This window comes from Lutra lutra, chromosome 5, assembly GCF_902655055.1.
Source record: "Lutra lutra chromosome 5, mLutLut1.2, whole genome shotgun sequence".
In the NCBI taxonomy this organism is placed as follows: Eukaryota; Metazoa; Chordata; class Mammalia; order Carnivora; family Mustelidae; genus Lutra; species Lutra lutra.
The window spans coordinates 27,693,500-27,711,448 of record NC_062282.1 but is presented as its reverse complement, the minus strand read 5'-3'; the positions used below and the strand labels follow the sequence as shown (position 1 = coordinate 27,711,448).

Here is a 17,949-nt window from a genome sequence, read left to right as displayed (position 1 = left end):
TCAGTTAAGTGGCTGCCTTCGGCTCAGGTCATGATCTGGGGGTCCTGGGATCAAGCTCCCTGCTCAGCGAGGAGCCTGCTTCTCCCTGTCCCTCTGCCCGCATCTCCCTTTGCTTGTGCTTTCCCTCTATCAAATAAATTATAAAAAAAAAAAAAAAAAAGACTAGTTTGGGTGTAGCTTGGTTAAGTGCCCAGCTGAGTTGTGGTGTTTCTCCAAGAAATCATCTGAGTTGAACAGCTGGCCTCCGTTGAAGTAAGTTCTCACGGGGTGCATGCACTTGGTACACATAAAATAGTTAATAACTTCATGTGCCATTGGCATTGTTTTCATGGATTTCTTTTGTCTTTCCGTGGTTGGGGGGGGCATTCAAGGTCCAATTAAGAATGTACGGTGTGTAGTGACAAGAGCTGAAGTGGGTGTGGGAGAACCGTGTTGTGAGTGAAGGGAGATGGCCCGTTGTATTATGATGAAGAATGTTAGCTACTTAAATAATTGCACCCATTTCATTGTCATTTGGGTTTTTTTTTTTTTTAGATATATTTATCCATTTTTAGAGTGGGGGAGGGACAGTGGGAGAAAATCTCTCAAGCAGACTGCCCGCTGAGCAAAGAGTCCAATATGTAGGGCTCCATCCCACAACCCATGAGATCATGAACTGAGCCAAAACCAGGAGTCAGACGCTAAATGGACTGAGCCATCCAGACGCCCCATCATTTGCTGTTTTAATTATGACTCAACCTGTGAGAATTCACCCTCAAGAGTTCTTTAAGGAATGAATTATCCTTGTAATGTGATAGTTGATAGAAGGTATTTGGCTTATTTTTTTTTTTTAGCATGTGCGTGTATTGCCTTTTCCAAAATGGAAAAGGAAAGAAGAGAAAAAAAACAATCTAGCAGAAGCTTTTAAATGGTTACAAAGACTGCAGACACCCGAGAGACAGTTTTGAACTGAAGAGCCATGAGACAGCTGTGCACTAGGGGCTGAGCTTGGGGCCGAGGTGCTAATCACCGGACCTAAAATAAGGGTCCTCCTGGGTTATCTGGGTGGGCGCCATGTAATCAGGGGTCATCTAAAGTGGATGGGGGAGTCCAAGTCCGAGATTAAAGATGCTATGCCACAGCAAGGAGGTGACAGAGGACCACTGCCTGCCACTGCGTGTGACTTGGGCAAAAAACACCATCACACCCCAGCGCTACTGAGCCACTCCTCGGGAGCCCCATACATATGCTCATGAATGCACCAAAACTCAACAACAGAGATGCAAAATGAAACAAAGTTTATTTTCTGCAATACCTTCTGTAAATTACAAAGGCAAAAATGCTAAACTACAGCATATAGCTTTTCAATATTTAACCGGAGTACTTATAATAAATATGCATCCTGAAACAAGATGAAAGGCTACACTTTGTCAGGCATCCTACAAAATGTCTCAAGTTTTATACTCTGCAGCATTTCTGCACGGGGGCAGGAGTGGGGAGGGCTGCTTGTATTAAGGGCTGTGACAAAAAGTCCTTTTCACATTTCTTTGGAGCATTTTCGAAACGGCTGAACTATAAACAACTTTAGAAAAGTAACACCAAGCTTGAAAGCCATTTCTGCTTTGCTGTCCTTGGTCCTCGTCCAATAGAGATGAACACATCCTCCCAAACAGTCAAGCACCCTGTGCGCCCAGGCGGCCCTACGGTGCGTGGAGCCCTGTCGGGCCAGGCCTCTGCCCCTTCAGTTACACACTTCGGAGCGGTCTGTGCTTGGCCGACATCCCTCCTTAACAAAAATGCCATAAGGAAGCTGCAGGCAAGTTCAAACACTTTTAACCTGAAAGTAAAGTGAACAGAAATACCCCCCCACACACACACACAACCTTTGCTCTGCACCATCATGTGTACCGTATGGGGATTCTCAGTTTCAACACTGGAAAAGAGATCGGTACTAACGGTCCCTCCCGAGATCGTTTATGGGCGCTGGTAATGCTGGGGCATTCAAAGATACGGGGTAAAAGGGAGGGTTTACCGTATTCAGAAATGTGCTACAGTTCTAAGGACACAATGGCAGAAAGTCTAGGGATACCGGTGGCAGCTCACGTAGAGTTTGGAATAGGAATAAATACATAACCACCCCTGGCTATAGCGGAAAACTCTGAAGAAAGAGTTAGGCTTTAAAAAAAGTTGCAAGCACGGTTACCTAAAAATACTTTGTTAATAGAGTCTAACATAGATTTTGCTTATTTGGGGGTTTAGCTATGAAAACATCTTTAAGAGCCAATAAAAATATTGTAAAGAAAAAAACACTTTTAAAAAATTGAGGTTAAGAACCATGAGGCATTTCATTTGTCTGTAAACACGCAGTTTACTGTCCCTTGTTGAAACACCAATGTCTGGATTCCTGAGCTTCACGGATAACAGCAGGAGGCCAGTTTGCATAGAAAATCTGCAATATGTCAACAATTTGCTTAAAAAGAACTTCTCAGGGCAATCGGCTTTTGTTCTTCAGCTTCGGATTTGAGTGAACAGGGCTCACCACACCGTGGGACCTGGGACCGAGGAGCAGCGAGCAGCGCGATGAGCTTTCTAAGGCAGATGGGGAGGAATGACGGAATGAGTTTTAAAATCCACAGGATATCATGATAAAGGCTCTTCAGTGCGCATGCCACAGAACTAGAGCCAGACTAATTGGGTCGGAAGTTGAATCGTGTTTTAGGATTGGAAACCAAAGGCAAGAAGAGCCCCCCACCCCACCCTCCCCCCCGGTGCTGAACGCCTCGGCCTGAATGCGGGAACAAAGGCAACAAAGGCCGTCAGCTGGTCAGCCACCGAGGGGGGCGCCCACTGGCCAGCACCAGGACCAGACCCCCTGGGTGTGGCTGACCCCAGCTCTGGAATCTGAAGGGCTAACACGGTGTGTCACCTGTGCTGCTCTGAAGTCTCTAAGCGGTTCTGAGGAGGACAGTCTTCTCCGGGGCCTCAGAAAGTCTTCAGAAAGCTGCCTTTGGAAAGGGAAAAAGCTCTGCGAGGCCGCGGTGCGGACCATGAGTGAGCACAATGGCAGTGGTTGTCAACAACTCCAGATCTAACACAAAGATGGACAACAAGGGGGCAGTGCCCTGCCAAGGAATCCATTTTACTTCTTCTGGGACTGGTTTTTACACATGGTAAGGATTTGCTTCAGTACTTTCTGGACATCTTCATCCATCTGGCCCTAGGAAATGCAACCAAAAGACAATCATTAGAATCGAAGTTGAGTCCTGGCAGTCTCCCCTAGGGAATGAGATGACTGGCTGAGATGAAGCCCTTGGCTTTCCCCCCAGATCATCCAAATCCAAAGGAATGTTAGTCCTATCAATTCCCACATTTCTGTGCGGGACTGAGAGAGAGAGGGCCCTGTGCTTTTCCCCTCTGGAGGCTGATGAGGCTGGGTCTACCAGACCCACCAGCAAAGGGTTTCTGGGTCTCAGCTACAAATGTGAGCCCAGCTAGCCAAGCTGCCAAGAGTCATGGGGGTGAGACTGTGCTGACGGCTGTGAGAATACGGGCGTGCCTGAAAACGAAGCCTGGGCTGCTGCTGCTGGTGGGGGTAACAGCCCCTTCCTCCTCCATTTCTCAACAAATGCTGAGGCTACTTTCCAACAATGGCGTCAGGCTCCTGACAAAATCCAAAGCAAAGCAATGAGCTTTTTAAAGCTTCTCAATGTAAACGATTCCCCCCGAATTTTCATTTGTTCTACTAGTTGAATGACAGGAGTCTGGGTGACATCTGCTCTGGTATTTCTTTAGGATATTCAGCATACCTGCACGGCATACAGAAGATGCATTCTGTAAACAGATACGACCTCCTGGTGTTGTTTCTTGCATTCCTGGGAAGAGACATGTGACAGTGTTAAGAGCTTAGGAGACCGTTAAAGAACAAAACCAAAAACCTATGAGAAAGCTATGGCCAAATGCTACCCAAAGTGATTTCCTTCAGCAAATGCTAGCATATGAGGCTTTTAAAACCATTGTGGGCTCACTAGGTTGTATATTTCTGAATACCTATTGCTATTCTCAGGGAAACATCTGCCGATATTCTTCAGGGGGGGAAGAATCAACCTATTTCATATTTTGGCATGTCAACCTTAGAAGAAAATCCATGAAAAAGTAGTTATTACGTAATCCCACCTTTGTTGCAAAAAATATATGTATACATACTTATGCAAATACACAGTCACATTCACACAAAGTAAATGGTGCAAAGAAACTATCAAATGCAAAAAGGGACCATCTCTGAGTGGTTGGATTATGGACCATTTTTATTTATAGAAACTTTTCCAGAGTCTTCTGTATTTTCCAACTTTTCCACAATAACCAAATATTTATTAATTTTAAAAATCTGTTCTTTTGAAAGGAGCTACTGTTCTGTCCCTATACAGCCAATCATATAGTCCCCCAGGGAGCTCAGTTACTCAGCTGTCGGTGTACAGCTGTACCCTGGAAACAAACAGGGTGGTGGCACCAATCTCAGCCGGTTCCTCAGTACAGCTGTTCATGCTTGTTTCTCCTTGTTGAGCTATTGTTCCAATTCCTCTCAGTAACTGTTTCAAGAATCTTCACTCGGCTCTGAACTTTTCCGAGGCGATGGTTTTCCATGACGAAAACTGAGACTATCATCTACAAATTATTTCCAAAGTCTACAAAAGCCCATCAGTACCCTTCTCACCTCCTTCCTATGAGTGTCTGAATATGAGGTGCCCTTCCTATTCAAGGAGAACCTTGGAAACCTCAGTCCTTTGATGGTCATGCCATTAGAAGGTGGGCTTAGGACCTCCCTGTCATTTCCTCTCAGCTTTTAGATACCTCCACTTAATCGTTTAAAATTTCGTCTTCTGATCACCATCCTCCTTTCCATCCTTGTTTCAGTCATCATTTGGGTGACTGCGATATCCACATGCCTGAGCCACAAACACCTCGGTCTCTCAGTTTCCCCAACGTCCACCTCAATGACTTACTCCTCCTCCTTGCAGCCATGCACTCTCAAGGTCACAGCCCTGTCTCTGTCATTGCATCTGAAATCTTTAAAGAGAGGACCTCACCCTCTGGTCACCAGCTCCTTTCTTTCCAGCAAATCTACTTTAGGCTTCCCCTTCCTCCAGCTATGGTTCTTCAGCCCCATCAGCTACCTGGCTCCTTGGTCACTTCTCTAGGCAGCCCACTGAGGTTCAGATTCCATCCCATCACTCCACGGGGACTGTCCCTGCCGAGGCTGCCAAGGGCCATCTAAATGCCACATCCCATTCCTTGCTGCCTCATACCTATCCCTTCGAGACTCAGCACAAGCATCACATCCTACAGGAAGCCTTTCAAGACATTTCCTCCATATGCCCGGTGCATGCTGGTGCATGCTGGTCTTCTCTCTACCAGTGGAGGCTGACTGAGAATATGGAAAGTCACTGAGTATAAACTCGGTGAAGAAGGGAACTGTGTCATATTCTTTTAGATCATTGGCGCCATATATAATATTCATTAAAGGTGTTGAAAATTGTAAAAATGATTGTATGAACCATCAGCATTTTGTCTACAAGTCTGTGAAAACCACTTCATCAGAAAAATGACCTGCGGAACACAACAGGGAGCCTCTTCCCCTCCCCTGATCACTCCTTCACTGCTAGAGCTGATAACACAAAAAAGCTGGTTTTGTACTCTGGTCAGCCAGTGTAAGGACTGCAGAAACCTGAATTCACCAGTATCAAGTCTATACTGAAGAAATCCTACATCCCAGGTCCTGCTTGTCAACGAAACTAGTGATAGTCCATGACGTGGCTTCACGTGGAAAATGTAACATCCCATGTCAGCTAAAACCTTAAATGCTAAAGGAGGTGAAATGGTGGCCCTCCGAAGATGTCCACACTCCAATGCCCAGAACCTGTGGAATATTACTTCTGTGGTGACCGGAACCTTGCAGTTGTAATTAAGTTAAGGATCTTGAGATGGAGGAAAAGTTTATACTGACTATGCAGGTATCCCTTAAGTGTAATCACAAGAGTCCTTATAAGAGAGAAGCAAAAGTGGAGGAGATGGGAGGGCAGAGCCAGAGGTGGAGTGATATGCTTTGAAGCTGGAGGTAGGACCCATGAGCCAAGGAATTTGGGTAGCCTCTAAAAGCTAGCGAAGGCAAGGAAATGGATTCTCCCCTAGAGCTTCTAGAAGGAACCAGCCTTGCTGGTACCTTGCCTTTAGTGAAATAGATTTCACACTTATCTCCAGAATTTTTTTTTAAGATTTTTATTCATTTGAGAGAGAGAGAGAAGGAGTGTGAGCAAGGGCGATGTGGGGGAGGGGAACGAGCAGAGCGGGAGGGGAGAAGGACAAGAGGACTCTGCTGAGCACAGAGCCCCATGCAGCTCCAGCCCAGGATCCTGTGATCACTACCTGAGCCAAAAACCGAAAGTGACGCTTAACTGACTGAACCACCCAGGCGCCCCGGGTCTCCAGAATCTTAAGAGCATAGATTCTTGTTTTAAACCAAGTTTGTGCTGGTCTGTTCCAATAGCCATGGGGAATTAATACAGATATGAGAGGACTTTCCCAGGTCAAACAAGGAGAGGGGCCAAGCAGCAGCTTCAGGTGCACAGAGACACACCCATCAGAGGTCCTGGCCCCTAGTAAGTTCTTGCCACTGCCGGACACTGTGGTAGAAAGCCGGAGTGGGGGGCACAATCAGTGGATGCGTAACCACGAGGCCTGCACCATGGTCCTGCCGATTCCTCTCTTCCCAGAGATCCAGGTGACTAATCTTGTTGCAGGCGATGCCTGGGACTCTTCTCCCCTCACCCAGGTGAGCAGGTGACATAATCTGCCTGGCCTGGCCAGCCACCCCCCGCCCTCCCACCCCCACCGCAGGCATTGGAGAGAAGCCCACTCACAGCCAGCTGGTTCTGGAGCTGTTTGACCTGCTGTTGCAGCGCCTCGAGCTGCTGACTCTGCCTCTTGGACGAGCTCGCGGAGTAGGAGAGCTGCGAGAGGCTGTTCAGGGCCTCCTTCAACTTGGTGACTTCCTTCGACATCTCACTGATCTGGCGAGAAAGGAAAACTATCAATAGGCAAGAAAGGGCCTGCCGAAGCAAAATTCCAGAGAATTCTAAGCCTTCAACAATGGCCTCTTGTTGGCCTCTGGGACTTGAGACTTTGAAACAGTTTCTTTTTTATTTTTTAAGGAAAGTCCATAATGTGAAATCGGTAACAAAATAAGCAACCCCACATGGCCCTCTAAGGCCATTATATTCAAATAAGGGCCCCGGATTAAATCTTGTGCTTTGAGGCATGAGGGTAACAAACACTATGGCACTCATTTCCTTTTTTACTCTGAAAGGGGGTATTGTTGAAAAAAGAAATCAGAACCAGGAATGTTGGGCATTCTTTATTTGGAGACAGCTATGTCTTGTTCAGTAGCACTGACACAGGCAGTCAGGAAGCAGTTCTGGGAGCCCTGATTTCTCTGGACATCTTGCTTCAAAGTAGTCACAACGTCTCCCTGCAACCCGGCCTCTGCCTTCCAACTCCCTGCCTCCTTGGCCTTGGAAGCTCTTTTTGAAATCTTCATTATATTAAAGGAATAAATGATCCCCAGTGCTCTGACCAGTGCCCCTCAGAACACCTGACCCAGGGGACCAGGGATGCAGAGGGCATTCAGGCTCCGCACTCTTTTCCGAGTCCCCCTTTGTTTTCCTCCTTCCTCCAAGCCACACCCAGCCGGTGTCTAATCACCTGCTCCCCACACACCCCCTCCTGTCCACCTTTGCCAGTGAGAGCCAAGGAGGGCAGTTCTTCCACTGACTTGGGAAAGCTCCCCGGGCTTAGGGAAGCAGGATGAAGTCTGGGAGTATTTGGGTTTCTATATGATGGAAGAACCTGTCTGGATTCCATGAGCCCTGCCACTAGGCAAAATCATTTTAAAAGGGAAAATAGGTGCCACATAGGTGAAATGCTTTAATCTAAGGAGACTGACAGACAACTTGCTTTTTTAAATAGAAATGTCCAACCTACTACTTTTTTTTTTTTTTTTTTTTGTCAGAGAGAGAGGGAGAGAGAGCGAACGCAGGCAGACAGAATGGCAGGCAGAGGCAGAGGGAGAAGCAGGCTCCCCGCCGAGCAAGGAGCCCAATGCGGGACTCGATCCCAGGACGCTGGGATCATGACCTGAGCCGAAGGCAGCTGCTTAACCAACTGAGCCACCCAGGCGTCCCCAACCTACTACTCTTAATGTGGTCATGGGGACAGATGGAGTCACGTGTAGAGCTTTTGTGCCTTCGCAACAGGTCTATGCTAACCAACACTAAAGACATTAACCAGGGTAAAGGCCTGCTAGCTAGAAACGCAACAGCAACGGAATCTCACCAACCTTCTTGTCTTTATCCTCCTCCAGTCTGGAAGAGCTCTCCGACTGTCTCTTCCTTTCTGCCAGCTCTTCCTGAGCGTCATGGAGCTGTTGCCGGAGTTCGTCTGCTTCCTGCTCTTTGGCTTTTAAGAGAGCCTGAATATTCTCCTTTTCCCTTTTCGTTTGTGACACCTCGCTTCTTGTCTGGGTGAGCTCCAAATGGGTCTTCTCTTTCTCTTTTACCGAATCCTTTAATTTTGAGGCCAACACACTCACCTCACCTTCTAACGATGACTGGAGCTTTGCATAGGCGGACCTGGGCACCATGGCATCGGTCATGGCGGCCTTCTCTTCCAGGAGCTGCTTCTCCAGCCTTGCCACCTCTCCTTCCTTGCTGGCAAGGTGCTCTTTGAGACTGCTGATTTTTTCCTCCATCTCTTTGGTGGTCTCCCGCAGGGTGGTTATCACTTGCAAATGTTCCGTAATGGAGACAGAGTTCTCTTTCTGGGCGTCCACGAGCTGTTTGAGCTGGGTCAACTCATGCAACACCTTTGAGTACTGAGACTTCATTTCGGACAGCGCCTCTTCTGCCTTAGCTCTGGATACATTCGTCACGTGCAGCAGTTTCTCATGCTCCGCTTTATGGATATAGTCAGCCGTCACGTCTTCTAGAGACTTCCTCTTCCTGTAATCCTCCAGCTCGGCCTGGGCTTCTTTGTACAGCTGGGACAGCTCACTCACCTGTTTGTTGAGTTCATCTATCATCCTGTTCATGGCCTCTTTCATGTCCCCGGCTTCGTCGCCAGCGTCTTGGGTGACCTGACTCTTCAGGGTATCTTTTAATTTCATGATTTCTTCTTGGGCCTCTTGGTACTTCTCAAACAAAAATGCTTTCTCCTTATTCATGTTCTCAATAACAGAGCAGTATGAGCTTTTCATTTCCTCGTACTCTTCTATAGGAGGCTTAATGACCATATCTTTCTCCCTCTCTATAAGTTTTTCTTCTAACTCTCTCACCTTCTCCTTATTTCTTTCACTTTCTTCCACCGCGTTCTGGAGGTCCTGCTTCAGCACGTCTATTTCCTCCTCAGTGATCCTCAGTTCCTGGAGATGCGAATAACTGTCCACGCTTTCGGGCGAGACGAGGCCCAGTTTCATCTGCTTCTGCACGTTGAGGACTTCTTTCATGGCCTCCTCGTATTTGCTCTGGGTTTCTTTCAGTTTCTGGCTGAGGTCAGAGCCGTTCTCGGAAATCTCCACACTGTTGACGCACACCAATTCAGCCCTCCTGGACCGGAGCTCGGCCTGGAGCTGCTGCTTCTCCGCTTCGGAGCTCTCCAGCCTCTTCTGCAGGTCCTGCAGGATCTCTTGTAGTTGCTGAATTTGGCCATCGCCGTCGAGAGTGGATCTACTCGCAGACTGTGGTAAGGCAGCGGGAGATGATTTGGAGTCTGAGGGAGAGGTGTCGCTGGGTTTGCCTAGGGGTGGGGCCAAGTCCGTCTGAGTGGAATGGTAGGAGTCAAAGCTCACGTCTGCTTCTGTCTCCTTGGGTGATTTGGCCTGGGAAAAAAGGCAAGAAGGACATGGCACCAAAGATGGAGTCAGGTGAGCAAGCAACGGGAAGGAGAGAACAAATCCAGAGCTTCCATATGGGAGAATTGCAGGGTCCCTTTTATACTCGTGCCCCGTGACAAAATACGGTCCAGGACATGAGAGGCAGATTAATGACACGAAGCTTATTCTGTGCTCTATTAGGACTGCTGATGTGTGCCACTTTCGAAACACAAGATTTGTGTTGGCTCTAAAGCCTCTGACTCATAATTTTTCCTTTGCTTCTCATATTATTGCAGTTGCCAAAAAGGGAAATGAGCATAAGTACAGCTCGTTCTTACTGAAGATCTTAAATCTGCTAAATGATGAGCTCTACTACATGAAGGGGTAATTACACGTGCACAAGCACACATATACATGTATGTCATCTATAAAACAGACTAAGTATATAATCATATATAATTGACCAATTTAGCAATTTACAGAAAGGGAGTTAATGAATACCTCCTCTTTCAACAAAGACATAATTTGAAACTATGAAATACTTGAGGCTAACTATATTTTAAAAAAAGAAGAAACTACTGGAGATGTTTAAAACAAAGTATCATCTGACTAACCTGAAAAAACCCATAGTCTGACCCTACAAAGAGTCCGTGGTAGCAATCTCTGTACCCACCTGTAATTTATCCTGTAATTCCTTATTGTGCAAGGTAAGAGAAGCGACTTTTGCTTGCAACAGGGCAAGAAGATCTTGTTGGTCAGCTTCAGAACTTACATCCAATAAGCTATCAGCACCTTGGAAAAGTGAAAAGCAATTTACAATAATATTTTAAAAAATCAAACCAGTCTTTCTCTAACCTTTCTCTAACCAAGTGGTTTTCTACCTAATCCAGGGCTTCTTCCTGGTCCTGACAATGAATGAAAGCCCCTAGCTTCCAGGTAAATGAACAGCAACTCTCAGGTCCTGGGCTTTCATTCCTGGGGACTTCCCAGCACAGGACCAGATGCCTGGAGGCATCATAAGCTCATCTGAAAACTGATGGGATTTGCTCATACATTTTCCATTCACCTGATTAAGCGTCATATCTCGGTTGTTTTTTGTTCCTCCCATGCCTAGTAAGTCCCATTTCTGTGAATCCTTTCAGAAATATCCTGGTTCACTTTTTATCCCTACCCCTGTTCCTCTAGTTCAAACTTTATCACCTGGCTCAAAAACCCTGCAAACAGCCCAGAAACAACAAAGCACGTGCACGCTCTCGCGTGTCCCCCCACCCAACACTAAAAATAGAGCCTTGACCAGGCTAATCTTCCTGAAACATGTTTTGATAGGGTCAGTCCTGTGGTTCAAGTGCTTTAATCACTCTTTCTCTCCAGAATTAATCTCCAGACTCCTTCCTCTGGGTTAATGTCTCCATCACCTGGTGCCAGCGTACTTTTTCAGGCATATGGTCCATGATCTCTAATAACACAGATTCAAACTTCCCATCATCCCCCTCTAGATTCTCAACACAAGGCTGCTATTGTAATTCTTCCTGCAGATGACTGCCCCTGCAGCATCTCATTTGGCTAGGTCACTTGTCGGCAAGGTCACTTGTCGGCAAGGTCACTTGTAGGCATCTTTCAGGACCCACGTCAAATTTTGCCTCTTCCTCATGGCATTGGATGACCCGATGACTGGGGGCCCCACCATGAAACGGTCTGCTCTGAATCCCACAATCCTACTCTTGGTAGGATTTTTTTTTTTTTTTTTACATCCTCCTGATTATCATGCTGAAATGGCATCCAAAGCTATGCTACTCAACGTGCTCACTGAGACAAGAACCTTGTTCCAGAATGTCATTCAGCACACCCCCTCCTTCATGCAGTGTTCCTATGGGGGAGAAGAAAAGACTACTGGACAAAACAGCGTGCTTAGCAGTATCGCTGGATGGCTTTCTGGTGCAAACTCCTTACTTCCTGTGGACTGGCAACAGTTTACAGACCACCGTCTGAACAGCGCTGACCTACATTCTTCACTGTTATTTTATTATTTTCTCAGAGCCATTTAATCCAAAGATGAAAAATTTAATCTTAATTTGGAAGGACGCAAAAAGACATTTCTTCATAGAAATGCTTTCTTCAATGTCTGGTGCCTAAACCACAGCTTTATTAAAGAGTCCCCTTGACATAATGTATGGTGAGTTTAGAATAAACCAGAGGACTGAGAGCATGACGATAATTCTAAGCTACAGAAAGTACTTCTCAAATACAATGGAGGAGCGCGTGGGCGACTCATTGGTTGAGTGTCTAACTCTTGGTTTCAGCTCAGGTCGTGATCTCAGGGTCCTAAGATTGAGCCCTGCCATCGGGCTCCGGGCTCAACAGGAAGTCTCCTTGAGATTCTCTCTCCCCCTGCCCCTCCCCCTGCTTGCATACACATACTCTCTAAAATAATATTTTTAAGATTTTATTTATTTGAGAGAGAGAGAGAGAGGTGAGAGACAGCATGAGAGGGGAGAAGGTCAGATGGAGCAGACTCCCCATGGAGCTGGGAGCCTAATGCAGGACTCGATCCCAGGACTCCAGGACCACAACCTGAGCCAAAGGCAGTTGCCCAACCAACTGAGCCACCCAGGTGCCCTAAAATAAATTTTAAAAAATAAAATAAAATAAAATAAAATGGATGGTTTTTAAAGAATCCAATGTAACAAGTATTCAATTAACATGGATCAGTGCCAGGATGAGTATTTCTAAATTCTGTAAGCTAAAAGTGCCAAACACATGAAATGCATGATAGGGTTAAGAAAGCGAATGCTGCAGCCAAAGGAGCTTTTGAAATCATTTACGTGACATTTTAAATGGTCTCTGGGGATACTGCACCACATTCTTGGAGAGTAAACCCCTGGGATGGACTCTTAAGGCAATGAATTAAACCCTGTCTTGGTGAAGAGAGTATGATTGTGTGTGAATTCATTAACACTGTGTCTTTGTGTATATCTATTTAAAAACTAAAGTAGGAAAGTTAGACTGTGCAGCCATGGAGGGGCTCAGCTAGCTCTCCCTTCGGTAGATAACCTGCTGCCCACTGGCAAGGAGTGCTGCAAAACAGTGTTTTATTTAAAATGCATAAAAGCGGGGGGGGGGTGCCTGGGTGACTCAGTCTGATAAGCAAGGGACTCCTGGTTTGCACATAGGTCATGTTCTCAGGATCGTGGGACTGAGCCCCAGGTTGGGTTCTGCACTCAGGGGGAAGTCTGCTTGAATATTCTCTCCCTCTGCACCCCCACTTGCGTATGTACACACTCTCTCTAAAATAAATATACAAATCTTTAAAATAAAATAAAATGCATAAAAGAGAATACCCAGGCTATTGTAATTTCAGAGCTGATTTTGTAATACACAAATAACCACATGTGGCAGCAGGTCTAATAACTGCTGTAGTTCTAGTAAAGAGACAGTAAATGATATTTCCAGATACCCACGGCAACTGTAAGGTGACATGACATTATCTGTGAATTCTCTTGTTGGAGAGATGGACAAATGAAAACGGATATATATTTTTTCACATCCACGCTTAGAGACTCCTTAAAATCCAGGTGAAAGCCTCCAGAAGTAGAGAAAGTGTCAGTCTGTGTAGTATTGGCAGCTGTGGGCTGGGAGGCATCCCAGGGTTCTCCGACCTCCCTGCACTCCCTCCCGGCTTGGCCTTTGCTCTCTTTAAACAGCCATGGACTACGGACCTGTCAAAGGAACAGAAACAGCTGCCCCTTCATCTTACCTGTAGTGCTGTCACTTAGTCTGTCTTTGTTCCCCCGTATAGAACTGATCTCAGCCTGCTGGAACGCAAAAATGACTTAAAAGAATATTCCTGACTGCAGTACTCCACAAGAGAAGCAAGCAAATATTCCTCCCTGAGCTGACACAGAACAGTTACCCTTCTAGAAAAAGTGAGAACATCCCCAGGAAAGAAAGTATTTTAAAATATAAGTGAATAAAAGTGACAATTATCTACTGAGATATGATCTCTAAAATGTTAGGTTCCAGAGCATATAATCTCAAAATATTTTTCGGAAATTTCACTTAATAAGTATAGTACAAATATCTTTTAATAATATTATAATAACTTTATATCTGTGTCCTAAAACTTGAGATGGCAAATAATTACTTTCATAATGAAGTCAAATACAAGTTTTACCTGTCTGGGTAATACATTGATTAAAATACATTAGAAGTACTTTTTTAGCTTTACTTTTTTAATAAATTAACTGCTATTAATATATGATTATTAATATTTCTAAGAGAAATTGGAGTAAGTAAGACCCCCCGGGGAAGATAAACATAATTTTATAAGGGAATAAAAAGTTTTACAATCATGGATTGACAACCCCCTGAAGATTTCCTCTAAACCTTTATCCCTGAATATCTGTCTGGTAAATACATTGCAAAAATTCTTGCAACTTCAAAGCCAGGCTTTCATTTCAAAACAAAACACAAGGCGTTGCCAGAAATTACTATGTTTCATTCCGATGAGCCATAGACCTGATAAGAGAGATAAGTTTTCAGCAAAGGAACTTCTGTGAAAGCCCAAATGCTAAAAATAAAGTGGCTCATTTTTGGCAAGCGCTTATCTCTGCAAAAAGCTGTCTTTTCACTTTATAAAAATAGATGTTTAATTTTTAACCACCTTAAGGTACAATAAACGGCATCCACTTAAAGTTTACGGTGTGAGGAGTTCTGGTAGATACACACCCATGGGACCAGCACCATAATCGAGACACAGAATGTTTCCATCAACTCTACAAGTTTTCTCCTGCTCCAACACAGCCAGTCCCTGCCCACCTGTCCCCAGGCAACCGCTGCTTGCCTTTTAGCATGATCGAGAATTCCTGTAAATGGAATGTCATGGGTATGAATTTGTGTCAGGCTTCTTTCAATCAGCACGATGACTTTCAGATTCACCTACATTGCTACGGGGACAGCTCTGCATTTTTTTATGGCTAGGGAATAATTAATCGTATGGACATATCTCATTATCCTCATCTACTCACTTGCTGACAGACATCTGGATTGTTTCTAGTTTTGGGATATGCGAATAAAGCTAATACAAACATTTGTGTATATAATTTTTTGAGACACACATTTTAATTTCTCTTGCCTAAACATCGATGAGTGGACAGATCATATGCTGGTGCGTGATCAACTTTTAAAATCAGTTTCCCGATTTTGCCACTTTACATTCCCACCAACAGAGTAGGACAATTTTAGTTCTTCCACATCATCACCAACATCTGGTATTTTTAAACTTTAGCCATTCTAAATGGTGTCGCTTTTTATCTTTTGTGTGTGTGCAGGGGCAGGGAGGCAGCAGCTAAAGAAATGAGTCTTTTTACACTCTACTTCTGAAAATTGTAATTTGTGATACTGTTCTTTGGAATGCGTTGCATCCTTTGAGCCATAATTATATTAGAAGATAGCAAGGTACTAATTGTAAGAACATAACTTTCTTTCCTTTCCTTGTATAGATATTCATCTTAAGAATTTATTAATAAACTCTAAAGTGGGGGAAATGTCATGTTGACAGAATCTTTTTCAAATTGTTGTGCATCCAAGTTCAAAGAAAATTTATCTTTAGTGATTCTTAGATGGGGGAAAGCAATATACAATGATACCACTGCAATTTCATTTTAACAATTACAAATTTTATTTTCTTTCCAAGCCTAATTTCCTAGTGATGGTTAGGTAAACAGATAGTAAATTGAAATATCCTCCCACTTCTAAAAATACTTTCCAACAGCAAATGTAGAGAATCAGGTAGAATGGATTTTCTAAAATTAATGCACATTAGTTTAAAAAAAACAATTAAAAATATACGATTACTTGTCAAGAAGACATCAGAGAATAATCAACATGTCTTTCTTTTTTGATTGGCATTATATCAACTAGATTTAGTAAGAAGACGGGCTATCAGTTTTTATCTTTGTCCCTTTTTTTAAAAGGAAGAAAATTAGTTATTACTTAATTAATGTAATTTACTCATTCTACTCTTTCTGTGTGGAGCCCAGGCCAGGAGAAATAACTGGGTGGTGCTTTATGATGAAAAGGTGGTGAACCAATCACTGGAAAGTCTATTCTGTTTTGCCCAATGTTGTACCACTTAAATCACATCTATTATGTATCTTAAGATTCAAAATTAATTGGACACAGAAGGGAATTACCTTGAACGGTGGTTCGGCAAAAAACACGGATTCCTTTCCCGAAAGTGGTGTTGAAGTTATTGATCTTGGGGAAGACACATCACTCAACTTAAAAAACAAAATGAAAATCACAGATAAAGAATGCTTCTTCAAGGTCTTTTCTTCTCCAGTGCCACAGAATTCCCCTACTTAACCAATGCAAATAAATCTAACAGTAACCGTCCTTAGTCTCAATGAATTCAAGGGTATTTTCAACTTAATGCAGCCCCTCAAAGACTTTCTGAAAGTTTGCAGAGTATAACTAAGTAACTCTGCTCCTATAGTCACAAGAAGCAATTTTCAAAACCTATCAAACCTCTGTGGCATGTTGAAAATATTATCAGAGACTATGCTCACATAATTACTATAACTTATCAGAGGAGATATTCCTCTCAACTACTTGAGAGATTTCACAGACATTTGAGCTTCCTCCTCTAGGCAACAGTCACTATAAGCTCAGAAATGAAAGCCCCTTTTAATATTAGCCAACTTTGCATGTAATTAGAAAGGCAAATATATTTTTAGCAGTGTTTTAAGAAAACAACTAAAATTCATCTTCAGTTAACTGCCTCATCAGCTACCCACTCTCCCTGCCATTATTTAAGCTATTAATGTGAGGTCCTAAAAGTAGACTGCGCTTCACTTAAGGAAGCGGTTTCTGTCATAAGATTTCGAGAAACTTCCCTGAAGTTTTTATTGATTTTTATTTTTTTTTCCTTAAGGCTTTTAAAAAAAGACACTGTTCAATTCTTCAGCCTTGCAATAAATAAGAATCAACATTATTTCCCTACTAATAATAAAAATCCTTTATACCGCTATCTGTGATTTAAAACCAGTATGGAAAACTTCAAATGTGCATTTAAGAGTCAATTCTAAAACATTTCTTTTGGGCCTAAACACAAAATGACAAAATCACAGCTTTTGGTTGTTGTTGGCTTAAGGTTTGTTCACTGTTGGTTTGCTTTTGTCTTTACCTGGGTAGGACTGATAGGAGGTGGTGGAGCTTTGCGTTTTTTTGGAGTTCCACTTCTTTCTGAGCTTATTTTAGAGACTTGATCATGCTGGAAGTTATCACAGTCCAAAGAACGGAGGTGGGTTAGTTCGGTTAGTAAAGTCTGAACAAACAGCTTCATCAAACAAATGAGAAAAACCTCAACAGTTCATGCATTTCTTACTTTATCAAGATCTGACATCTGCTACCAACATAAAAATAAGTAATATGCATGCTCCAAGTGTTCTTCCAGCAGCCCATGCTTTAATAGCGAGAAAATATAAAACACAAGACAAAACCAGATTAAGTTGGTGTAGAGAACTGGGAAAGTGGAAGATGGGGAGCTGTCTGCCCTAGTTTAGAACCCAGGATACATTCCTCGTCTAGCTTCCATCTTGATGCAAAGTGGTGGTATTCCCACCACTTTGCATTATTTCCACTCCTTTTCTTAAAGAATGTTGATATGGGAGCAAGGGGAAATGTCATCTCTGAAGGTTATAAATAAGTAACCCAGTTAGTACCTAATAAATTCAGTATTGACTATTTCCTGTTGATGATAATTTCTCAAGAATTTTGATGTATAAGTAAATAAATATAATAGCCAACTATACAATTCATCAAAAAAGGAAACAACATTAATGATGTTTTTAGGAGAAAACTCCAAAATCACAGGGCAATCTTCTCAATTTCTGTCTGTAACTCTAATGGCATTTTAGAAAAGTTCCAATTAAAATGAAAGGACAAGCTAAACCTCTTATGTTCATTAAATATCTAACATTGCCATGGACAGAGGTCTAAAATCCATGGGCTACACAAATATTTAAAATATCGTTGTTTGTTCACAGAGTTAA

The 17,949-nt window shown here is 43.6% G+C and overlaps 1 protein-coding gene across 7 annotated transcripts in view; it reads right to left on the bottom strand.

Annotated features, from left to right (window-relative positions):
- Nucleotides 1-1,260: 1,260 nt before the first annotated feature.
- Nucleotides 1,261-17,949, bottom strand: part of RAI14 (retinoic acid induced 14) — a 139,211-nt gene continuing 122,522 nt past the window's right edge. For 4 of the 7 annotated variants that reach the window (XM_047728909.1, XM_047728907.1, XM_047728908.1 and 1 more), the window contains 8 exons: nucleotides 17,082-17,168; nucleotides 16,090-16,176; nucleotides 13,653-13,710; nucleotides 10,572-10,690; nucleotides 8,369-9,904; nucleotides 6,894-7,043; nucleotides 3,786-3,851; nucleotides 1,261-3,196 (listed from right to left, as the gene is read on the bottom strand). In XM_047728909.1, coding sequence (XP_047584865.1) covers nucleotides 3,119-3,196; nucleotides 3,786-3,851; nucleotides 6,894-7,043; nucleotides 8,369-9,904; nucleotides 10,572-10,690; nucleotides 13,653-13,710; nucleotides 16,090-16,176; nucleotides 17,082-17,168 — 2,181 coding nt within the window. In that variant the 3' untranslated portion in view covers nucleotides 1,261-3,118. The remainder of the gene's footprint in view (nucleotides 3,197-3,785; nucleotides 3,852-6,893; nucleotides 7,044-8,368; nucleotides 9,905-10,571; nucleotides 10,691-13,652; nucleotides 13,711-16,089; nucleotides 16,177-17,081; nucleotides 17,169-17,949) is intronic. The other 3 variants (XM_047728905.1, XM_047728910.1, XM_047728911.1) reach the window with 3 other exon arrangements.